The 25380-nt window shown below is 41.0% G+C and overlaps 1 protein-coding gene across 6 annotated transcripts in view; it reads right to left on the bottom strand.

The window, feature by feature from the left end:
• ppp6r2b (protein phosphatase 6, regulatory subunit 2b) overlaps positions 1-23728 on the bottom strand; it is a 29515-nt gene extending 5787 nt beyond the window's left edge. The window contains exons 1-24 of one of the 6 annotated variants that reach the window (XM_061916821.1): positions 23223-23727; positions 19977-20132; positions 19787-19885; positions 17406-17592; positions 14755-14892; positions 14625-14690; positions 14403-14515; positions 14226-14339; positions 14009-14129; positions 13706-13867; positions 13403-13621; positions 13268-13332; positions 13082-13197; positions 12931-13016; positions 12762-12842; positions 12595-12692; positions 12470-12527; positions 12155-12282; positions 11906-12075; positions 11661-11814; positions 7993-8072; positions 7671-7878; positions 3527-3550; positions 2230-2361 (exon numbers count right to left, since the gene is read on the bottom strand). In XM_061916821.1, the coding sequence (XP_061772805.1) occupies positions 2230-2361; positions 3527-3550; positions 7671-7878; positions 7993-8072; positions 11661-11814; positions 11906-12075; positions 12155-12282; positions 12470-12527; positions 12595-12692; positions 12762-12842; positions 12931-13016; positions 13082-13197; positions 13268-13332; positions 13403-13621; positions 13706-13867; positions 14009-14129; positions 14226-14339; positions 14403-14515; positions 14625-14690; positions 14755-14892; positions 17406-17592; positions 19787-19885; positions 19977-20104 (2747 nt within the window). In that variant the 5' untranslated portion in view covers positions 20105-20132; positions 23223-23727. Of the gene's footprint in view, positions 1-2229; positions 2362-3133; positions 3418-3526; positions 3551-3824; positions 4456-7670; positions 7879-7992; positions 8073-11660; positions 11815-11905; positions 12076-12154; positions 12283-12469; positions 12528-12594; positions 12693-12761; positions 12843-12930; positions 13017-13081; positions 13198-13267; positions 13333-13402; positions 13622-13705; positions 13868-14008; positions 14130-14225; positions 14516-14624; positions 14691-14754; positions 14893-17405; positions 17593-19786; positions 19886-19976; positions 20133-23222 lie in introns of those variants that run through there. The other 5 variants (XM_061916819.1, XM_061916822.1, XM_061916820.1 and 2 more) reach the window with 5 other exon arrangements.
• Between the last annotated feature and the right edge of the window lie 1652 nt (positions 23729-25380).

Raw genomic sequence — 25380 nt, 5'->3', positions numbered from 1 at the left:
TGATTTGCAAATCCTTTTCAACCCATATTCAGTTGAATGCACTACAAAGACAAGATATTTGATGTTCAAACTCAAACTTTATTTTTTTTTTGCATATAATAATTAACTTAGAATTTCAAGGCTGCAACACTTGCCAAAGTAGTTGGGAAAGGGCATGTTCACCACTGTGTTACATCACCTTTTCTTTTAACAACACTCAATAAACGTTTGGGAACTGAGGAAACTAATTGATGAAGCTTTGAAAGTGGAATTCTTTCCCATTTTTGTTTTATGTAGAGCTTTAGTCGTTCAACAGTCTGGGGTCTCCGCTGTCGTATTTTACGCTGCATAATGCGCCACAAATTTTCGATGGGAGACGTCTGGACTGCAGGCGGGCCAGGAAAGTACCCGCACTCTTTTACTACAAAGCCACGCTGTTGTAACACGTGGCTTGGCATTGTCTTGCTGAAATACGCAGGGGCGTCCATTAAAACGTTGCTTGGATGACTACATATGTTGCTCCAAAACCTGTATGGACCTTTCAGCATTAATGGTGCCTTCACAGATGTTTAAGTTACCCATGCCTTGGGTAACTTACACCCCATACCATCACAGATGCTGGCTTTTGAACTTTGCGCCTATAAATATCCGGATGGTTATTTTCTTCTTTGTTCCGGAGGACACCACGTCCACAGTTTCCAAATACAATTTGAAATGTGGACTCGTCAGACCACAGAACACCTTTCCACTTTGCATCAGTCCATCTTGGATGAGCTCGGGCCCAACGAAGCCGGCGGCGTTCCTTGGTGTTGTTGATAAATGGCTTTCGCTTTGCATAGCAGAGTTTTAACTTGCACTTACAGATGTAGCGACCAACTGTAGTTACGGACAGTGGTTTTATGAAGTGTTCCTGAGACCATGTGGTGATATCCTTTACTCACTGATGTCGGTTTTTGATGCAGTACCGCCTGAGGGATCAAAGGTCCGTAATATCGCTTATGTGCAGTGATTTCTCCAGATTCTCTGAACCTTTTGATGATTTTACGGACTGCAGATGGTAAAATCCCTAAATTCCTTGCAATAGCACATTGAGAAATGTTGTTCTAAATAAATAAATAAATGGGTTGTACTTGTATAGCGCTTTTCTACCTTCAAGGTACTCAAAGCGCTTTGACACTACTTCCACATTTACCCATTCAAACACACATTCACACACTGATGGAGGGAGCTGCCATGCAAGGCGCCAACCAGCACCCATCAGGAGCAAGGGTGAAGTGTCTTGCTCAGGACACAACGGACGTGACTATAAAACTAAATCTAAAACTGTTTGACAATTTGCTTACAAAGTGGTGACCCTCACCCCATCCTTGTTTGCGAATTACTTAGCATTTCATGGAAGCTGCTTTTATACCCAATCATGGCAACCACCTGTTCCCAATTAGCCTGCACACCTGTGTGATGTTCCAAATAAGTTTGATGAGCATTCCTCAACTTTATCAGTATTTATTGCCACCTTTCCCAACTTGTTTGTCACGTGTTGCTGGCATCAAATTCTAAAGTTAATGATCATTTGCAAAAAAAAAAATGTTTATCAGTTTTAACTTCAAATATGTTGTCTTTGTAGCATATTCAACTGAATATGGGTTGAAAATGATTGTATTCCGTTTATATTTACATCAAACACAATTTCCCAACTCATATGGAAACGGGGTTTGTATTTACAAGCGACACCGAGGAAGATTTCATCGGATTTAGCAATTAGGAGTGACAGATTGTTTGGTAAAGGTATATATGTTAGGTTAACATACCAGGCACCTTCTCAGTTGGTTATTTATGCGTCATATAACGTACACTTATTCAGCCTGTTGTTCACTATTCTTTATTTATTTTAATTGGCTTTCAAATGTCTATTCTTGGTGTTGGGTTTTATCAAATAAACTTCCCCAAAAAATGTGACTTATACTCCAGTGCGACTTATATGTTTTTTCCCTTCTTTGTTATGCATTTTCGGCAGGTGCGACTTATACTCCGAAAAATATGGTAACCACATTTAATATTCATGTAATTTAAAAAAAACCTCAACTCAATACAAACAAGAAAAAACTAATCACAACTTTTACTTTCCGAAAATGTTCCTAATTTTTCGTGAGATGTTCCTAGTTTTCAAAAACAAAGGTGGACAGGTATCGTTCAGAGGGCCTGTGTCAAACAATTCATGCACGATACACAATCCCAGGTCAACGTACTTACTGTATGACAGCAGCAGACTGCTGGGCAGGACTAGTGTTCACTGGGCCTGCACAGTCTCCATGTTTCCTCCCAGGTTCCATGTCTGCCTCATTTCCTTTTCCTTTGTCCTCATCTGCCATCTTATCTGTTTGACTGCAAAACAAAAGCAGTTTTCTGAGCCAAGCGGACAATAAGTGCGCAATCAAACTGGTAAACTTTACCGCCATTTTTCGCTTTCTCAAACACCCACAAGGCTGTCCACTACCCTGACTACGGCACAGTTCTCCCAGCTTTGATCGTTTTAGCAAATCCATGCTTGTTGGGTATCAATTTGTTAGTAGCTTGCGTGCTAATACCTCGATTCATAGAACATTTCCATAAACTGGGTTGTTCAAATGCATGCAATGTGACAAACTGTTAGTGCTGTTGCTCTAAAGCAAAAAAGGAAATGCTCTTTAATTCATTGTCCGTTCGATTGATCACTACTGGCTGGAACACTTGACACTAGCTGGCTGTTCACTGCCAAATAAGAAAATGACACGCTGGGTATGTACTGTCATTTTTAAAAAACCCAAACGTGTTAGACAACAGAGACACTCTGGGTTGCTACACGATGCAACTGATAAGAAACTTCAGTTGGGTATTAGGACTAACTTATATAAGTACTTAATTTTGGAGTTAGTGCAGTCCACCTATGAATTAAGCGCCTTTTCCACTGCACGGTAACTACTTGTCTGGCCACGGCCGCACCCGCTATTGATGCGTTTCCGTTGGCAAATGCATGCATGAGCTACAAATTGTAACCGGTAATTGGGGTTGTAAGCATGCCAAATCGATGCTGGTCGCCAAATAAGCATTAATTTAGCGTGTAAATGTGAGGATACGCAGCTAGAATTGATAAAAAAAATAAACACACATGCTAAAGTTAGCTTACCCTGTCTGGTCCTGCCCAGGATGCTGCTTTATTATAATCCACAGATTTGTTTCCTTGATGGCGTCAGTCTTGTTGCACAATTCATATCGATAAAATATGGAGGAAAAAAAAAAGTCTCTTGCTTTTTATTTGTGTCTCTCTGTAATGTGTTATATTGGAATACCACGCAAAATTCAGATTAGCAGAAGCAGAGTACAACCCAAGTAGATACTGTGCAGTGGAAACGGGCCTTTCATTTTTGTCTTGGATGATGACAAGAGATAGTTGCACGCTTCCTGTACAAGGCAACAAGCAAACCAAAACACGCAGGACGTAATTATTTGTTGTCGTGATGGATGGCATTTTGCTTTTGCAAACTGAAGGAAATCATCACACTTCACATACCGTCTATTGGCTGGTCTGAATACTCTGAGGGGGAAATGAGACAGGAAGGGGTGATATCAGAAGAGCAACATAAGGGGGAAGACAGCTTTGAGGGATAAAAGGAGTGACCGACTATTAGAGCAGCAGAGACAAACACAGATGGTAAAGATTGATAGTGTAGCACAGGGTTCTATTACAGTGGAACCTCCACAGTCGAACAGAATCCGTTTTGTGACGCTGGTCGATATCCGTTTTGTTCGGGTTTTCAGACAAAATTTTCCAAAATGTTTGAATAATTTGTTCCAGACTACAAAACGTGGCCATTTTAAGTCCTTTATTAACTGTACAGACAATGTTTTAAGTTACATTTTAACATTATTAACTGTCATACAAGTATGAGCATAAGTCAAATAAACAACACTGTAAACACTCACTTAAGCTTGATGACGAATGAGGAAGGGTGTCGCTGATGCATCTAATTTTGTAACATTACACGTATAAAATGAAATCATCCACTATTTTAATGAAAAAGGTTGAAACAAACACACACACTCGCAGTTAGCCAGTCAACAGCTAAGCAGTCAGTGCCTCAAACAGCTCAAACAGACTCAAATACATAACACCAGTCACAGAATTATCAAAATCAAAGTTATTTGTAAACAAAAGACTTCTTGATACTGGCTGAGGGTCCTATCAAACCAGCCGGAATGGCAACAAAAACAGGAAGTAGTAGAAAACTGGCCGAAATAGAACCACTAAACATCTCTTAACAGAAGCAGCACTTCACGGCTACTGGCGATCATCTTCCACGGGAATGGGAAAACTGTGTAACGCTGGACAAAAGTACTTGGACGCCGCAAGAGTCTTTCTGCTTTCAACTCCCAGTGCATATTCTTCTTTTTCTTCTTCTCACGCTCTTCTCCTAACACCCCTTGTTGGGAATGGTCCTTCTTTCAGAAAAAAAGTGTCGCAAACATCCAAAGAACAAACACAACACAGACGCAGAGTTAATCCTTTGATGATGGCTGAGATGAGGTCTAGTGAGGTGCACTAATGGCTCACGTGATGGGATGACGTCATGCATTATAAAAGTGCGTGACATTTTATCACTGGAACCTTGGTCGAACACCACATTTTACGGGCTGTAAGGCGTTCGACAGTTGAGGTTCCACTGTGTATACAGTGGAAAATATTTCAGATGCCATTTTTTAATGTAAAACATAAACACATTGTTAAGATAAAAGGTATACAATTACTAATGTAGTGCAGTTAAAAAAACTAAAAAAATCCTTTAACGAGCAAACATATTTGAAATAAAATGGCAGCATAGGTGTGCATAGCCTCTTCTACTTGTTCAGAAGTAATGACACACATTTAAAGCCATGGTAAATAATACAAACACAACAAAGTCAATGCAAAAGCTGCCTAGCAACATACAACATTAGTTTGACTAAAGTAGTAGATTCGTTTTATCAACTGCATTATACTGGTATTTAAGGCCATGTCCACACAAATCAGAGATTTTAATTTAAAAATGCATATTTGTCGATTGCATTTTACCGAGAGATGTCCAATAATGGCTTTCTTGCAGATATTGAAATATTGTCCAACTCTTAATTACCGATTCAGATATCAATCGATACCGATATATACAGCCGTTGAATTAACACATTATTATGCCTAATTTTGTTGTGGTGCCCCGCTGGATGCATTAATCCAGGGGTCTCAAACTCACTTTACCTGGGGGCCACTGGATAAAGAGTCTGGACCACAAGAAAACATTTTCAAAAAAAAAAAATTACATGCTCCTCAGCATGTCTAGTTGTGTAATGACGTTTCAAATTGTATTCCTTGTGCACTGCAACTTTCTCCGTACAAATAAGACACGTCGGGGTGCCCCGGAGCTCAACAAAGAAATATTGAATCTCCAACTTTTCCTGGAATTGTCTTTGCTCATCACTAACCTTTCTCCTCACTGCAGGCTTTGAAAAAGACATGTTTGGGGTTGTGGAATATATTTGTATTTAGCCCACGCACGTAGAATAATGTTATTTCCGCAATGTGTGTCGTTCTGCTTTTCCTCCCTACAGCAACACGGCGGTCGGCGGATAATAGCCAAGAAAGTACTGGAATAGCGAGCGCAAAAAAGTGAGGGCTCCCGGAGTGTTATCCGGCGTCATATAGAAATATATGTAGTGTTCATCGTGTGAGGCAATGCAAATTAAACAATAAAAATGCAGATTAAACAATTAAAAAAAAACAAATAACGGTTTGAATCGGTCCAGGTTATCGGGGACTGTTATTACTGACGGACAGGTGTCGCGGTGCGACTGCAGCCAGGCACGTAACAAAACCCTCGTCTCCATGGCAACGTCTCTGTTGCTTTCACTCATTTGCCGCTTTTCCACTAACGCAGGGGTAGGCAACCAAAAACATTTAAAGAGACATTTTGGACCCAAATAACACAATGTTGTCAAGCGCCATTCATATAAAACTCGCAGGTTGCACTAACATTAAAATTTCATATTAAGGTGGGGGACGCAAAATAACGTCTCGCAGGCAGCAATTGGCCCGCGGGCTGCGTGTCTGAGGCCCCTGCATTAAACAATGTAACTTTACCATGAATTACTTAAACAAGTTGAAAAACTTTTTGGGGTGTTACCATTGAGTGGGCAATTGTATGGAATATGTACTGTACTGTGCAATCTATTAATAAGTTTAAATCAATCAATCAAAAACAAAGTTTTCCAAAATAAGAGAAGAACTTCAACTCCAGTTATGGAAAAAAATGCCAATATGGCACTGCCAAATTTATTATTGAAGTCACAAAGTGCATTATTTTTTTTAACATGCCTCAAAACAGCAGCTTGGAATTTGGGACATGCTCTCCCTGAGATAATCCTGATACCCACTACAACAATGGGAAATACTATACTTTGACTTTTACAAAGTGCATTTTTTCTTTTTTAAACAATGCTTCAAAAACAACAGCTACAGAAACAATGAAGGCACACAGCTTCAGTTCAAAGTATACTAGAGCATACTTGCCAACCTTGAGATCTCTGAATTTGGGAGAGTGGGGGGCTTGTATATTGTAACGTCCTGGAAGAGTTAGTGCTGCAAGGGATCCTGGGTATTTGTTCGGTTGTGTTTTTATTGTGTTACGGTGCGGACGTTCTCCCAAAATGTGTTTGTCATTCTTGTTTGGTGTGGGTTCACGGAGTGGCGCATATTTGTAACTGTTAAAGTTGTTTATACGGCCACCCTCAGTGTGACCTGTATGGCTGTTGACCAAGTATGCCTTGCATTCACTCACGTGTGTGTAAATGCTGCATATATTATGTGACTGGGCTGGCACGCTGTTTGTATGGAGTAACAGCGGACGTGACGACAGGTTGTAGAGGACGCTAAAGGCAGTGCCTTTAAGGCACGCCCCTAATATTGTTGTCCGGGTGGAAATTGGGAGAATGGTTGCCCCGGGAGATTTTCGGGAGGGGCACTGAAATTCAGGAGTCTCGCAGGAAAATCGGGAGGTTGAAACCGATACCGATATTTTCCGATATTTAATTTTAAAGCTTTTATCAGCCGATATCAGACATCTCTAATTTAAGCCTATCATCCACACGGTTTTTGTCCTTAAAAACTAATCTTTCAGAAACCTCTGACTTGAGCAGTTGTACGTGGATGGGAACACAGAGCCTTAAGCGAGATTATCTCATGTTTTTAAAGCAACAGAACATGATTAATGACGTTGTTGAGTAGTGTTAGTTTCATTTTACGGGTAATCCAAAGAAAACATTCCCTGTTCCCAGGACTCTTGTGTAAATAAGTGTGCTGATTTAAGAAGTAGTCATAATTGTACAAGTAATTCATTTCTATATTGATGAACAGGACTATTAAGTCTCATGTGGTTGCTTTTTCATGCTTCTGTTTGGTCAAAATGCGCATGACAGGCTGTCAATATGTTTTTATGTGGACAGAGGGCTTTAGAAAAAAATAGTCAAGTGAATGGAGATGTTTTTAACACAGTAAATATCCATGTGGACATGGCTTAAGTGTCAACATTAGTTTTTCTCTCCTTACAATAAAAAAATCTGGCTTTTTTTTTTTTACTTATTCGTACCCACTATAGCTACTTGAATTCAGCATTTTAGGAGTACTGTACCTGGTGAACACAGCCCGCTCATTCTTGGCATCCATGGTGAGCCGAATGGTCTCCTTGCCAGCGCCTGTGTTGATGGTCTCCGTGGTTACCGTCTCAGTGGATGTCGACTCCGTCTTGCTTTCTTCTTCGTCGGTTTCAGAGCTGCTGGACGAGGAGCTGTCTGACGCCAATGGCGCTTTCCTGGCCCCGCACACGCTCCACACGCAGGCTGGATCACACACCGCAAGATAACAGATTTGAATGCCTCACAGCAGGTAAGATAAAAGCAACTGCTCAATTTTATATGTTTATGTTGAAGTGGTCAAAGATTCCTGCAACTTACGGTTTTGATTTGGTTTGGTGCTGTTGGGTCCACTGAGGTCAGAGTCCACAGGGGAACTACATCTGGGGCCCGTTTCAGAACTAGAGATAAATATTGAGACATAAATGTGAGATATAAATGCAGGGCCAATAAGGAGTGTAGCGACACACTAATCTCTCAATACAATACTCAGCCAATGATACAATTTGATACACATTTGACTGAAAGGTCTTAAACTCTTTTTAGTAGAAAAATCTACTCCCAAGTGGGCTGAACTGGTAAAATCACAGCACGATATCTTAAAAATAAACACAACTTCAGATTGTTGTCTTTCTTTAAAAATAGAACAAGCACATTCTGAAATAGTACAAATCGTGTTTTTGTTTTTTTACACTTACACGTTGCTGGTCATAGTAGGCTATTTTTATTTGTCGTTTATATTTTCTGAATACATTTTGGTACAATGTTCATCAGTCAAACTCAGTGGGGATGGCGTGGCGCGGCGCCGTTGGGAGAGTGGCTGTGCCAGAGCCAGCAAACTGAGGGTTCCTGGTTCGATCCCCAGCTTCTACCAACCTAGTCACGTCTGTTGTGTCCTTGAGGAAGACACTTCACCCTTGCTCCTGATGGGTCGTGGTTGGCGCCTTACGTGGCAGCTGCCGCCATCAGTGTGTGAACGTGTGAATGTGGAAATCGTGTCAAAGCGCTTTGAGTACCTTGAAAGTCGAAACACGCTATACAAGTAAAACCCATTTATAATTTTGATGTACACATTTTTATCTTAATAGATTGAAAATTAACACCATTTACCAATTGTTAAAGTTTTGTTTCAATCAACAATGAAGTGTGTAGACACTATTCATGCTTTGTTGCATATGTAATGGCCTTTTTTTAGCAGTCTCATCTAGTGCTAATGCACTTGTTGCAATCCAAAACAGATATGTGCCGATGGGGGCAAAATAAAACATTTTGTCCAACCCTTTTTAAATTCTCTTTACTTAATGACACTCAGCATCAAGGGTTGGAATCGGGGGTTAAATCACCTAAAATGATTCCCGGGCGCGGCCACCGTTGCTGCTCACTGCTCCCTCACGTCCCAGGGTGTGATTAAGGGTGGTGGGTCAACTGCAGGGAATCATTTTGCCACACCTAGTGTGTGTGTGTGTGTGTGTGTGTGTGCGTGTGTGTGTGTGTGTGTGTGTGACAATTATTGGTACTTTAAATTTAACAACTAGACTGTTTGATTTGCCTTAGAAGATGTTTCATTTCCCATCCGAGGAAGCTTGTTCAGTTTATGCTCATACTTAGATTGGTCAGATCTAGTCTTAGACTTAGTAGACTTAGATTGGTCAGATCTAGTCTTAGACTTAGTGGACTTAGATTGGTCAGATCTAGTCTTAGACTTAGTAGATTTAGAATAGTCAGATCTAGTCTTAGACTTAGTAGACTTAGATTGGTCAGATCTAGTCTTAAACTTAGATTGGTCAGATCTAGTCTTAGACTGGTCAGATCTAGTCGTAGACTTAAATTGGTTAGATCTAGTGGTAGACTTAAATTGGTCAGATCTAGTCGTAGACTTAAATTGGTCAGATACAGTCTAGCGGCTGGTGCCATAACCTTAGTATGCTTCAACAGTTCACGCTCAGACTTAGATTGGTCAGATCTAGTCTTAGACTTAGATTGGTCGGATATAGTCTAGCGACTGGTGCCATTACCTTAGTATACTTTAATAATTCATGCTCAGACTTAGATTAGTCAGATCTAGTCTTAGACTTAGATTGGTCAGATATAGTCTAGCGGCTGGTGCCATTACCTTAGTATACTTCAATAATTCATGCTCAGACTTAGATTGGTCAGACCTAGTCTTTGGCTTAGATTGGTCAGATCTAGTCTAGCGGCTCGTGCCATTACCTTAGTATGCTTCAACAGTTCATACTCAGACTTAGACTGGTCAGATCTAGTTTTAGACTTAGATTGCTCAGATGAAGTCCAAGACTTAGATTGGTTGGATCCAGTCTTGGACTTATAGATTGATCAGATCCAGTCTTGGACTTAGATTGATCAGATTTAGTCTTGGACTTAGATTGATCAGATCTAGTCTTGGACTTAGATTGATCAGATCTAGTCTTGGACTTAGATTGATCAGATCTAGTCTTGGACTTAGATTGATCAGATCTAGTCTTGGACTTAGATTGATCAGATCTAGTCTTGGACTTAGATTGATCAGATCTAGTCTTGGACTTAGATTGGTCAGATCTAGTCTTAGGCTTGGATTGGTCAGATCTAGTCATAGACTTAGATTGGTCAGATCTAGTCTTAGGCTTGGATTAGTCAGATCTAGCGTAGCGGCGGATGCCAAAACCCAAATATTTATACTCCAAAACCAGGAAGATGTGCCTGGGCAAGGATAGTTTCTCCCTAATGTAGTGAGAAAAACGGTTTTGATGTCAAAGCCTACGACAGTCGTGTAAGTATCATTTTCCCAGCAGCTAGACTTCATCTGACCAATCTAAGTTTAAGACTAAAGCTAACCATTCTAAGTCTATGAGCATGAACTGATGAATTATACTCGGATGAGAGGCAAAACGTCTTCTGAGACAAACCAAACAGTCCAGTTGCGATCGATTGAATGCCCTGAGATCACAATGACCTGAATGAATGAAAACATTTATAGACATACACAAAGGATGCCGGTTTTTGTCAGTCATATGAGCTCTCAGTGCTTCACGGCGTGCAGGGCATTGGAATTCAATGGGATTTTAAGTATAAATCCAAGCAGCTGAAAATGATACACTTTCTTGGGAAAATATTGGCCCTGTCGCCAATAAGCTATAGGTAAACTTCAGCGGTTTGGTTGCATGTGGGGAAGGTCACGTTACGTGAATTCCAAGCTCTGAATTTAATGGCTTTCATCATTGACAAGCAAAGACTGTAAATGGACTTTTGGCATCCTAACCATGGCAATATTAAAAAACAAATGTAAAAGTGACAACTGTCCCAGAATGAGTGTGATTATGCAAAAATATTTTTTGTGTATTTATTACAAAAGCTTTTTTGACAATGAATTTATGAAACTTATTTTTTTGCGTTTGAATTTTGTGAACAGATTTTTTTTTTTACATCAATTTATGCCGACAAAGTTATTAGAAAAATGTGTATGTTCAAAATAGTTAAGTCGGTTAAAATAGGTTAAAAAATGTAAATATTAAATATTACTGCACTGAATTTTTAAAACACTAATTTAAAAAACTGATTCTCACAAATGTTTATTCAATGAAATTGTCAGCATAATTTGAAGTAAAAAAATCATTTACACGGAAAACTACTTTTTTAATAGAGGGACAAATTAAGCTCTACAAATGTGCTACTGAAAAGATGTGCTCTTATTCTTTCATTTGCACTGAAGCAAGTAAGCCAGGTATCAACTTTCTCCATCTATCTGAGATATATGTCCACTCAGTTTAGTGGTTTTCTTTTGGAATGTCACCCTGACCTTGTTCTGTCCCTGCTGAAAGCCGCTAACAGTACGTTGTTAAAGTTTGACACTGAATTTAGTGTTTGAGGTTAAGGTTTTGAGATCCTGCTGGTTGTACTCTACTAGTAGAGGGTTCTTTTGGAACAGCACCAGGATATTTTTATCTTTCCCAGTAAAGATAATATTCCTATGACTGGACATTCTGCACACTCACCAACAAAAAGGCTGGAAGTCTGTGAACTTGGCCCAGCCTTTCTCCGGCGTCTCTGTGGCTGCTGTTTGGGGATTGTCCCAGGCTGCAAAACCTACGCCTGCAGCAGGAGCCTTCGAGTTCACCTCTCCAAAGTCTGCAATCCAGTCTCCAGAGTCTGAGGGACAATGCAGCACTACAGTTGCTCAAAACCTGTCGTTCCCTCAGAAAAAGCAGATAAAACAATGGCAGGAATATTATATGCTCACTCTTTGTGGGCTCGGCCTGGCCGGAGAAGGGGTCGAGGTCATCTTTTGGCTCCTCTCCTTCATCCGAGTCAGAGCCTGTTGCTTTGTCGGAGGCCTGTGTGGCAGCGGTAGTTGACCTATCACAGGTTCTAGCAGCTGCCTGCCCTTGAGCTGCCTGTGACCCACCAAATCTTCATTGGGCAGAATAAAATCATCCTTAACCATCAGAAGACTAAATGATTTAAGACTGCAATTACCAAGTCTGCAAACCTGTTCCTCGACTTGGTTTGTGTTGCATAGGTAATCTCTTTGTCCTCCCAGATGTCCTCTTCGTCATCATCATCATCAAAGGGTTGAATCCTCTCTTTGGCACAGGCGTCAAACACAGCTGTATTGGCCTTCGAGGTAAATATATCATTTAGCAGCATTCCTAGTATCTATTTATGCTATAGGCTAGAATTACACTGGCCAGAGATGGAGGAGCACTAAATGGCAAATAAATGCTTATGTTTCTCAATGTTATTCTGTTATCCAGTAATGATCAATCCAATTCAAAAAAGGTACACAACAAATGTGGAAACTCACACTGTCTTGGCCTACATCAATATCGATGTTGATCTCTGCGATTCGATCAAATGTTGCCCTACAACAAGAAAAAGGATTCCCCTAGTCAACATAGTTATAACACACACACAAATTAGTATACATACCCGACGCTGTCGTCGTGATCGGTGAACTCTTCGTCGTTGAAGCCAAACTGATCAACAAAGTTTGCTGTCATCTGCTGAATCTGGTAGTCTGAAAATGCCTGTAACACAAACAGTTAGATCAGAAGGCTCCATAGCAGGTGGCCTTAATGTCTTGTGTGTGCAGGTACCTGCTGCAGTGACAGTTCTTTAGGGAAAGGGCTCTCCATCATATCGTCCTCTGAGGAAGGACGTGGATTCCCGCTGCCGACCTAAGGGTGCAAACAAAATGTTTAAAGTTTGTGCATGACTACAACTGACTTGTATAGCATTCTGTGGTGCGAATGTGTGAATATTTACCAGATCCAAAGTGTTCCTCCTGTTTGTTTCTGAAAGCGTCTGGTCCACAAAAGCCTCCCAGCGCCCCCTGCAGTCATCTGGCAGCTCTACAGCAGGAGTGTCTTCCTTTAATATCATTTCATTTAATGAATGTTTTACTCTACACACATACCGCAGATGAGATTATTAATCTGGGTGTGAACCGGTCCTTTCTCCAGATTGTGGACCACGGTATTGGCAATCCTGGTTAGATGTCCCATGTAGCCTCTCCTCATCCCACCTTCTGATCTAAAACAAATTCCCTACTATAAGCTCATGCCTCTACACAAAAACAAGCTTTTGTCTCAAAGTCTCTTACTGTGTTTTATCGTTCTCTTCCCAGGCGACTAGAATCCTCTGAACAAGACGGCAATGCTGAAACAGCTTAAGAGGTGGAAAACGAGGCCATCAGAATCTTCGACTGGGAGTCTTTAAGTAAGTGAAAGACACTTACATGAGTCACCAATAAATTATGTGCAGCGTTTTCGGGGGTGACTGGCGTTTCTGTCACAGCCTGCTCCTGCGATGCATCCTGAGGAGACTTGACCTTGTCCTGGGATCCTACAGCTGGCTGAAGTCTCATTTCATGGGCACAGGGCCGCAGGATGGCCGCAACACAGAGCTCCACTTGGAGGTGCAGGAAGTTATTCCATGTGTACTTGAAGAACAAGTTCTGGAAAACAATGGTGTTGGTAAAACATGTCATTTTTAAGAACAAAAAAACATTTAAAAAGGTTCATGTGTGGTGTCATCTCACCAAAAGCAGATCCACTGTATTGAGTCTGCAAAGTTCCTGTGCTATGACTGCGTGGCTGGCAGAACTGGTGTAGAGCAGAGAGGCCACTAGTCTGGCTACGTGCAGCCTCGTGTTCCCTAAAGGTTCCTCTATCACACCTAAAGTTGTCAGCATACGACTTCGCTGTGGATACACCCCAAAAGAACACAAAAGCTGTAAACAAATTAAGTTCACTTCCACATGATTAAAACCTCGGAACACGGAAATGTTACGGTATGGTCTCATTAGGCCCTGAAAATGATTTGGTCCATCTTGTTAACATACCTTCGGGGGCTCTAGGAGAAGCTGGTGGAAATGTACCAAGTGTGGCTGGATGGCCAGCAGAATGCTGCTGTTAATAGTGTAGCTTCTCTCAAATCCCTGAGCATCCATTACTCCATCCACACTGAGCATAACAAGAAGAGAAAATAGGACAGCTACAGTGTTATAATTGAGAACTTTGGAGGTTAAATCTTTAAAGAACTGTTTGTAGTCAACTCACACTGGCCTTCTGATTTCCAATAATGTGAGCAGAACCTGAATGCCATTAACAATGCAGCTCTCAGTTCGGTCTCCCGAGAACATGTTCTGCAGCAGCTGCTCCACACACTCCTGCCTGCAGACCACATCAATTTTATATCCTGCTAAAACAACACTAGCATGATTGTCTGTGACGTACGATTCCAGCACGGTCAGCAAAGGGTCAGGCTGGGACATCTCTTGAAGCTGATTAGCCTGGTCTCTGCTTAAACGAATAATGTCGCACAAAGTCTGAGAGGCGTTGGACTGCCTCTTGACAGAAAGAACACGGACATTCAGAATATTGCACAACAATGCTCGATGTGCGATAAAGCCAACTATCGCAAGGCCTTTCTACTGAATTACAAGAATATGCTCCTACTTCTTCATCCTTCTCCGGATGAATGATCTCTATAAGTCTTTGGGCCAACTTCTCTTCATTCAACCACTGTAAACAAACACCAAATCAGTACATGTGTCAAAGTGTAAATGAGTGTTTATTTGTTTCATACAGCCAGGGTCTCCAGACGAAGAGGAGGGGGCTCCACGCAGCTGATTAGTCGTAGAAGAACATCCATCATAGCCGACGTATCAATGTGCTTCAGAACTAAGGAAAGGAACCCGTCCTTCCCCCGCAGGAAACTGATCACCTGAACAGAACAGGGGAAACGCCATCAAGACGACAGAGTGTAAGTTGCAAAAACAATAACATCACATAGGCTGAATTGTAACATCCCAAGTTGTAAAATTTCACAATGCGTTTTGCTTTTTATTTAGATTTGTATGCGATGCTACTAGACTGAAAAAACAATGAAAATTAAAATAAAACAAACTGTGATGTGCTGCTGTGATAATGTGAAAAATGCATCTGTGCCCAAGCTGCTTAATACAACAGGGTCATCTACACTTTTTGAAACGCTACGCCGATGTCACAAAGCATCAAAGGGTGAGTCATTTTGTTATAGATCTAGTTATTTTTATTTTATTTTATTTTTTGTCCTGTCCAGCTTCTCAGGCAAATCATATAGTTGATGTAGATGCCCATACCGGCTGTTCGGATTTACTTTACATAAGAGAAGTGTGGGATACCTGAAGTGAAGTGAAGTGTATTTATATAGCGCTTTTCTTTAGTGACTCAAAGCGTTTTACATAGTGAAACCCAATATCTAAGTTACATTTAAACCTGTGTGGGTGACACTGGGAGCAAGTGGGTAAAGTGTCTGGCCCAAGGACACAACGGCAGTGACTAGAATGGCGGAAGCGGGAATCGAACCTGGAACCCTCAAGTTGCTGGCACGGCCACTCTACCAACCGAGCTATACCGCCCCACTTCTCTTGTTGCCGTGTATGTATTTGACTTTATTAAATGGATTTATATTATTAGACAAAAAAAGGAAGACATAGGGGGAAATTATGGGGACAAGAGGGGGATAAGAAAGAGAGACAAAAACAACAACAGCAAACACAACAACAACAATAGAGCAACATCAGCAAATAGGATATGTACAAATATGATGGTAAAAGTGATAGCAAAGAAGCAGTTAACGAAATGAATAATACAGAAATGACAATGAGCATTATTACACTACAAATGGAGCAGTACAAATACCAATAGAAATAGCGTTATTGATCATGAACCAATAATTTACCTCTATTATCAACAATACAGTTGTTCAAATGCAACAAAACATACGTAATGATAACTAGAGATACAAAAGAATGCAGAAGAATGGGGTGGGGGGGAAGAGAAGCAACCTATATTAACCTTGTAGATTGTTATAGTAACAATAAGTTAAGCTTTGTCAGTGTGCCATGTGTTACCCAATTTCCCCTAGAGCAACAACGTTAATTTATGTTTATTATAGATTTATGAACTAATACAGGTACTCCCCCAAATTCCAAATATATTCATGTTAGGTTCCTTAGTAAATTGTCCATATGTGTGAAAGGTTGTTTTGTGATTGACTGGTGACAAGTCCATGGTGTACTTGCTTCTCTTCCAGATTACCCACTAAAACCATTGCCTGTAGTAATTAAGGTGTTATAAAGGCAACAGTTAAAGTCTACAACTAATTTTTCTAATTAGGCGAGGGATAATAAATGTTGTGGGACAATATATTGTCAATCAAATTATTGCCGTTAAACAATATTGATTTCAGCTTTATTTTGAGACCAAATTAAGCACTAATGTAATCAAAATATATAATGATAATAACGAAATACCCCCTTTCAAATGTAAAACTTGTATTTTTCATTAGTATATTTACCATTGTAATTGTTGAGACATTTTAACTATCCTAAATAAGTAAACAAACAATACAAATAAAAAGGACTTTCAATCGCTGTAAAAAATGTAACTTCAATAAATATTGAACATCTCCAAGTGCAGTTTTCTCCCCAACTGGAAAAAGTGGGATGTGTGATTCTGTTGTTTTCCCGTCACTTTCAAACAAATTCAACATACAGGCTCGTTTGTCAGTGTGGATGGGCTCATGTTGCTCATTCCGTTTGAAGCCAAGGTATTCCCACACAGGAACATTTGGCTTTGCAATCAGCTTTTTTCCTCCTAATTTTTGTTACTTTGCGGGGCTTCTCGTTTGCCACTAGCGAGAATTTGTTCATGCACGTGTGTACGCTAGCTGTCCTGCCTCTGCCCAACCAGACAAAGATTGTGGATGGACGTCAAGAGATTTCCCTCTGTTAATTTAATTCTATTATGAACCAACACGCTCAGGTGCAGAGGGCAATACACAGAGTGAACCCTCTTGCATGCTGATTGACAAACAAACGTTTAAACATACACAAATATATTTTAATTTATTGATGCTAAGTCAATTTTTGTTTATCGTTCAAATAATTGATTTATTGACAATCTGTCCAGGCTTGATTTTAATTACAGTTTATCCAATGATAATATTGGTTTTGAAATGGGAACAGATTGGAGGCTTTAAGTGGAAACCAAAATAATGAAATTAGTCACTTGTGCTTTAATGTCTGCAGTGAAGAGTTCTATTTTGAATTGACTAATGGACGGATGGATACAGCTGTAGTCCTGTAACTAAATGACAAAATAATCACGACTAAAACGTCTGAAAACACATTCATTTTTTAACTAACGGAGGTATTATGTCACTGTATTGTTCATTTATGATTAGTGTGTTACCTGCTCAGTCTTCCGTGCAATGAGGTTCCCAATTGTCTTGCTAAAGAAGGATCCCAGTAAGGGGTTAAGAGGAGAGGGCTGCTCCAGGAAGGCATACAGGGTGTCCAGAAGAGGCTCCTCATTGCCCAGCTTGTCATTGATGACGCCCACATCGCTTGTCAATAGCTCGCATGCTATATTTGAATACCTGTGAATCAATCGAGCACACCTGGCAGTGAGCTCAAGAGAAATACAGGGTTTCCCCGACATGTCACTGATCGTGGCGGGCCACCACGGCAAAATAAAAGCCGCCACACCTTAAAAATGTGGGCTTTTTACATAAAAAATAATTAAAAGTAATAATCAAGATATGGCCTATATGGCATGCTGAAACCAAATGTTGTGATGTCGTAAGCAATACACACAGGACTGTCTTGAGCGGAGACATACAAACCCCGTTTCCATATGAGTTGGGAAATTGTGTTAGATGTAAATATAAACGGAATACAACAATTTGCAAATCCTTTTCAACCCATATTCAAGTGAATGCACTACAAAGACAAGATATTTGATGTTCAAACTCATAAATTTTTTTTGTAAATAATAATTAACTTAGAATTTCACGGCTGCAACACGTAGCAAAGTAGTTGGGAAAGGGCATGTTCACCACTGTGTTACATCACCTTTTCTTTTAACAACACTCAATAAATGTTGGGGAACTGAGGAAACTAATTGTCGAAGCTTTGAAAGTGAAATTTTTTCCCATCCTTGTTTTATGTAGAGCTTCAGTCGTTCAACAGTCCCGTATCTTCACTTCATAACGTGCCACACATTTTCGATGGGAGACAGGTCTGGACTGCAGGCGGGCCAGGAAAGAACCCGCACTCTTTTTTTATGAAGCCACGCTGTTGTATCACGTGCTGAATGTGGCTTGGCATTATCTTGCTGAAATAAGCAGGGGCGTCCATGAAAAAGACGGCGCTTAGATGGCAGCATATGTTGTTCCAAAACCTGTATGTACCTTTCAGCATTAATGGTGCCTTCACAAATGTGTAAGTTACCCATGCCTTGGGCACTAATGCACCCCCATACCATCACAGATGCTGGCTTTTGAACTTTGCGTCGATAACAGTCTGGATGGTTCGCTTCCCCTTTGGTCCGGATGACACGATGTCGAATATTTCCAAAAACAGTTTGAAATGTGGACTCGTCAGACCACAGAACACTTTTCCACTTTAAATCAGTCCATCTTAGATGATCTCGAGCCCAGAGAAACCGGCGGCGTTTCTGGATGTTGTTAATAAATGGCTTTTTTGATATGATGGACCGTAGATGTTGAAATCCCTAAATTTCTTGCAATTGCACTTTGATAAACGTTGTTCTTAAACTGTTTGACTATTTCTTCTGCAGTTGTGGACAAAGGGGTGTACCTCGCCTCATTCTTTCTTGTGAAAGACTGAGCATTTTTTGGGAAGCTGCTTTTATACCAAATCATGGCAGCCAACTGTTCCCAATTAGCCTGCACACCTGTGGGATGTTCCAAATAAGTGTTTGATGAGCATCCCTCAACTTTATCAGTATTTATTGCCACCTTTCCCAACTTCTTTGTCACGTGTTGCTGGCATCAAATTCTAAAGTTAATGATTATTTGCAAAAAAAAAATGTTTATCAGTTTGAACATCAAATATGTTGTCTTTGTAGCATATTCAACTGAATATGGGTTGAAAAGGATTTGCAAATCTTTGTATTCGGTTTATATTTACATCCAACAAAATTCCCCAACTCATATGGAAACGGGGTTTTTACTTGAATATAGCCCTGGAACACCCTCGGACTGCAACTACAAAATGTGCAATGTACAATTACTAATGGCTGCTTTTAAGGAGAGAAACTGCAAAGCGAGTATGACGTCTGGCTCTCTGCAGCTCTCGCTGTTCGTCGCGGACATTGAGCGACATAAGTAAAGAGTCTCTAAACACAAGTACAGTCTCCAATAACACCAAAAAAAGATGCTAGATTTGTTGCAAGTTGTTTTAATAAAGAAAAAGTGACTAAAAGGATAGGAAAAGTCTCTATAAACTTGAGAAATTGTCAACAAAGTATAATGTACAACAAGTAGCAACAATTTAAAAATACAGCAAAACAATATAAGAAAAATTGTGTTAATACTAATTAATAATACACCGATTTGTTATACGTGTAATGTTTTAGTCCTTTTAAGGAAAACATATGCATTATCCCAGATAGAATTATGATGTCATACTGACCACTCCCACCACCACAGTCTGGCAATCCCTGAATGGAATTATCATTTACTAAGAAGGGGAATGATTAAATAGCAGCTGCAGATGGTAGATGATTGCTTAATACATTGTAGTCTATCAACAAAAAAAGAGACTCACTTAAATCGCTTGGTCTCCTCTATACCAGCAGGAGGCTCAGTAGTAATCTTACGCACCAGCTCCTGCATGCACTGGTCCTGGCACAGGAATAGGAGAAGTCTACAAAGCCACAATGAGGACAGAAGAAAAGTCTGTCACAAACGAGAAACAAGAGAATACCATTCATGTACGAGTGGTTATTTCAATAAACCTCCTGTTCTGAGCCTTGCACTCTTGCAGCACATCGTCCTCGTCCATGAGTTCGGTAAGCGTGACATCCTCCTTGTCCAGTAGAGCCTCCAGATGAGAAGCAGTGTGTAGGTCAAACTTCCAAAACATGGCTGACAACAGGGGCACACGCACTTAGCTGTAATGGCAAAAGAGGCATATGAGTGCAAACTGGATCAATCATTGAGAACAAATTGAGTCAGTCATTTGACACAAAAGTACTGTACTTACAGTACATCATGCAAAACATTTTTAATTCTAATCAGCCATCTGACGTGCTGCATTCTCTGAATTGATTAGTTTTTTTTCCGCAAGCCATAATATATCACAGAACCCTCAAACATGAGACTTTTACCGCTTATTCACTTCAGGGTCGCTGGAGCCTATCTCAGCTACAATCAGGCGGAATACACCCTGGACAAGTCACCACCTCATCACAGGGCCAACACAGATAGACAGACAGACAACATTCACACTCACATTCACACACTAGGAACCATTTAGTGTTGCCAATCAACCTATCCCCAGGTGCATATTTTTGGAGGTGGGAGGGGCCTATCCCCAGGTACATGTCTCTGGAGGTGGGAGGGGCCTATCTCCAGGTGCATGCTTTTGGAGGTGGGAGGGGCCTATCCCCAGGTGCATGTCTTTGGAGGTGGGAGGAAGCCGGAGTACCAATGTTTTAAATTATATTTTCCTCTAAGATTATATTTCTCTTTTGTTTTGATTGATTGATTGAAACCTTTATAAGTAGATTGCACTGTACAGTACATATTCCGTACAATTGACCACTAAATGGTAACACCCCAATACGTTTTTCAGCTTGTTTAAAGGCCTACTGAAACCCACTACTACCGACCACGCAGTCTGATAGTTTATACATCAATGATGAAATATTAACATTGCAACACATGCCAATACGGCCGGTTTAGTTTACTAAATTGCAATTTTAAATTTTCCGCAAGGTATCCTGTTGAAAACGCCACGGAATGATGACGCTTATGTTCACATATGCTGGTGATGCTATTGGTTGGAGCGGACATTTTATCCCAGCACCACTCACAGCTAAAAGTTGTCTGCTTTAATCGCATAATTACACAATATTTTGGACAACTTTGTTGCTGAATCTTTTGCAATTTTTTCAATTAATAATGGAGACTATAAAGAATGCTGTTGGTGGAAAGCGGTGAATTGCAGCTGCCTTTAGCAACCAAAACACAGCCGGTGTTTCTTTGTTTGTTGTGAAGCTATAATATGGAACAGAGCGGTCAAGCGAACATGTTTCTCTACCACATGTCAACCAGAAAGTTTTTGGATGAGAAAATTGTGATATTATGTCGACTCTTACCGGAGACTTGAGCGGAGTTTGCGTCCTCCTGCAGCAGCTGTCAAAAAGGCAGCTGTGACATTCTTGGCTCCTCTATATGGCTTCCCTCAGAGACACTGGCGGTCACCGCAGCCCTCCGACTTTCAGGTATGACTTTATAATCTCACTAAAACACTAGTAACACAATCAGATAAGGGATTTTCCAGAATTATCCTAGTAAATGTGTCTAATAACACCTGAATCGCTCCCACTGCTGTCGCCTTTTTCTTTCTTTCTAGGGCTTCACTCTAACTTTCCTCATCCAAGAATCTTCATCCTCGCTCAAATTAATGGGGAAATCGTCGCTTTCTTGGTCCGAATCGCTCTTGCTGCTGGTGGCTATGATATAAACAAAGTGAGGATGTGAGGAGCACTACAACCCGTGACGTCACGGGCACATCCTCTGCTACTCCCGGTCTAAGCAAGGCTTTTTTATTAGCGACCAAAAGTTGCAAACTTTATCGTCGATGTTCTCTACTAAATCCTTTCAGCAAAAATATGGCAATAAATTATCATGTATGACACATAGAATGGACCTGCTATACCCATTTAAATAAGAACATCTCATTTCAGTAGGCCTTTAAGTTGGGGTCCACGTTAATCAATTCATGGAAGAATTGTTGTATATTCTTAGGTAGCAGGTTATAGTTTGGTTTGTGTATAATTTTAGCTGTTTGCAAATTCATTATGTCGTGGGATTTCAGTATTTTTGATTCAATAAATAAAAGGGTTTGTATGTTCTCTGTATCCAACATGATGTATTATTCTGATAGTTTTTGTAACACAGTTAATGAATGAAGTGTACCACACATTATTTGCACACAATGAAACGTTGCATTTATTTAATCAAAATATGCACTGTTTGTGTCCATTTATGAAGGTTTGACATGCAGGAGAACATGTCATAGTTTAATAATGTTGGGGAGGAGACCCTGCCCCAGGTGGAGTTCAAGTACCTAGGAGTCTTGCTCGCAAGTGAGGGAAGAGTCGATCGTGAGATCGACAGGCGGATGGATCGGTGCGGCGTCTTCAGTAACGCGGACGTTGTATCGATCCGTTGTGGTGAAGAAGGAATTCAGGCCGGAAGGCAAAGCTCTCAATTTAACGGTCCATCTACGTCCCCATCCTCACCTAAGGTCACGAGCTTTGGGTCATGACCGAAAGGACAAGATCACGGGTACAAGTGGCCCAAATGAGTTTCCTCCACCGGGTGGCGGGTCGCTCTCTTAGAGATAGGGTGAGAAGCTCTGCCATCCGGGAGCTCAAAGTAAAGCCGCTGCTCCTCCACATCAAGAGGAGCCAGATGAGGTTGTTCGGGCATCTGGTCAGGATGCCACCCGACCGCCTCCCTAGGGAGGTGTTTAGGGCACGTCCAACTCAGGACACGTTGGGAAGACTATGTCTCCCGGCTGACCTGGGACTGCCTCGGGATCCCCCGGGAAAAGCGAGACGAAGTGGCAGGGGAGAGGGAAGTCTGGGCTTCCCTGCTTAGGCTGCTGCCCCCGCGACCCGACCTCGGATAAGCGGAAGATGGATGGTGTTAAACGGGCCTGCACATGAGCCACTCATTTCAATACGACTCCAGCTTAATTAGCCTATCCTTTAATTACCGGAACCGTGCGTCAACTTGGCTTAAATCTTGTTACAGTCATATATTTGTAAATAATTTTCGGTGGCACCGGTGCCGTTTATACGACATTTAAAATAGCGCAATCAATGTTTATTCATTTTGTAGCGAGCGTTGGGCCACCGCTGCTATCTGCTAGCACGTCGCTTCGTCATGGCTCCGTGGAAAAATGTTCGGCCCCTTTATCTTAGCGTCACCGCTTCATTGCTTTATCAGATGACAAAGTGAGCTTTTACCTTTCAGACGTCATGTTCCGTGCTCTGCATCTGGCTGGACGGCAACTCGGTGACTTGTCAGCGGGTCATCCGCAGGCCCGTGGCGGGCTGCTCCGCTCCTGACTGCGGTGTTAGCTCGCAGCTAGCCGGCCCCGGCAATGTCATCCACTCCCCCCCCAACACGACGGTCCGACGGGTCGCGCTGTTACAACAAACACTCGGCAAATGAATACACCAATTAAGCAGGCGGGTTACGAATGTCGGACATAATTGACGATCAAAATGGCGGATAGGATCACGCAGTCCATGAGTTGTGATGTCTGTCCACCAAGACGTGTGAGCATCACCAGCTCGATGACATTTTGTATTGGCTGTCACTGACCAGACGCTGCCAGGAAAACATCAATATGCATGCACGAATGCACATGAAAAACTAATAAAAGACTCTGCACTGGTTCGACCCGGAATATTTCAATATCCCATTGAATTTGCCTCGGTTTCTATAGATACCGCAGGATGATTTAGGGAGTGTCATTCTGTTCTCATCTCGGAAAGTTAAGGGACATGTACAAAATGAGCAACATTTGGGAATTTAGGACAGTGGTTCTTAACATTGTTGGTGGTACAGAACCCCACCAGTTTCATAAGTGCATTCACCGAAACCTTTTTTAGTGGAAAAAAAAAAATGTTTTTTCAAAAGTTCTATGTTTTTGGTAACACTTTAGTGTGGGGAACATATTCTAAGTCGGTGGTTCTCAACCGGGCTTCACGGTGGCAGAGGGGTTAGTGCGTCTGCCTCACAATACGAAGGTCCTGCAGTTCAAATCCAGGCTCGGGATCTTTCTGTGTGGAGTTTGCATGTTCTCCCCGTGACTGCGTGGGTTCCCTCCGGGTACTCCGGCTTCCTCCCACTTCCAAACACATGCACTAGAGGATAGGTTAATTGGCAACACTAAATTGGCCCTAATGTGTGAATGTGAGTGTGAATGTTGTCTGTCTATCTGTGTTGGCCCTGAGATGAGGCGGCGACTTGTCCAAGGTGTACCCTGCCTTCCGCCCGATTGTAGCTGAGATAGGCGCCAACGCCCCTGTGTCCCCAAAAGGGAATGGATGGTTCTCAACCTTTTTTCAGTGATGTACCCCCTGTGAATTTTTTTTTAAATTCAAGTACCCCCTAATCAGAGCAAAGCATTTTTGGTTGAAAGAAAAAGATAAAGAAGTAAAATACAGCACTTTGTCATCAGTTTCTGATTTATTAAATTGTATAACAGTGCAAAATATTGCTCATTTGTAGTGGTCTTTCTTGAACTATTAGGAAAAAAAGATATAAAAATAACAAAAAACTTTTTGAAAAATAAACAAGTGATTCAATTATAAATAAAGATTTCTACACATAGAAGTAATCATCAACTTAAAGTGGCCTCTTTGGGGTAGAGATCCATCTGGATTCATGAACTTAATTCTAAAAAATTTTTCACAAAATTTTTTATCTTTAACATCCCACTTTCCCACGGCATGGCCCAGTGGGAAAAAGTGGCCGTGCGCAACCTGAGGGTCCTTGGTTCAATCCCCACCTAGTACCAACCTCGTCACGTCCGTTGTGTCCTTGAACAAGACACTTCGCCCTTGCTCCTGATGGGTGCTGGTTAGCGCCTTGCATGGCAGCTCCCTCCACCAGTGTGTGAATGTGTGTGTCAATGGGTAAATGTGGAAGTAGTGTCAAAGCGCTTTGAGTACCACTAAGGTAGAAAAGCGCTATATAAGTACAACCCATTTATCATTTATCAATATTTATGGAACATGTCCACAAAAAATCTAGCTGTCAACCATTGTTGTATTTTTTTTCACAGTTTATGAACTTAAATTCATATTTTGTTAAAGTATTATTCAATAAATATAGTTATAAAGGATTTTTGAATTGTTGCTGTTTTTAGAATTTTTTTTTTTAAATCTCACGTACCCCTCGGCATACTTTCAAGTACCCCCATTTGAGAACCACTGTTCTAAGTAACAAATAATTAATTTAGAGTTATTTGGTTAGGGTTAGGGTCAGGGTTAGAGGGTTAGGGTTATAATAAGGCCAGGCCGAATAAGGCATTAATAAGAACTTGATGACTAGTTAAGAGCCAATTTGTTACTAATTTGCATGTTAATAAGCACCTATATTAATGGTGAATAT

The sequence above is a fragment of the Nerophis ophidion genome, linkage group LG12 (assembly GCF_033978795.1).
Source record: "Nerophis ophidion isolate RoL-2023_Sa linkage group LG12, RoL_Noph_v1.0, whole genome shotgun sequence".
Classification (NCBI taxonomy): domain Eukaryota; kingdom Metazoa; phylum Chordata; class Actinopteri; order Syngnathiformes; family Syngnathidae; genus Nerophis; species Nerophis ophidion.
The sequence above is the reverse complement of the archived record's forward strand: the minus strand, read 5'-3'. Positions and strand labels throughout refer to the sequence as shown.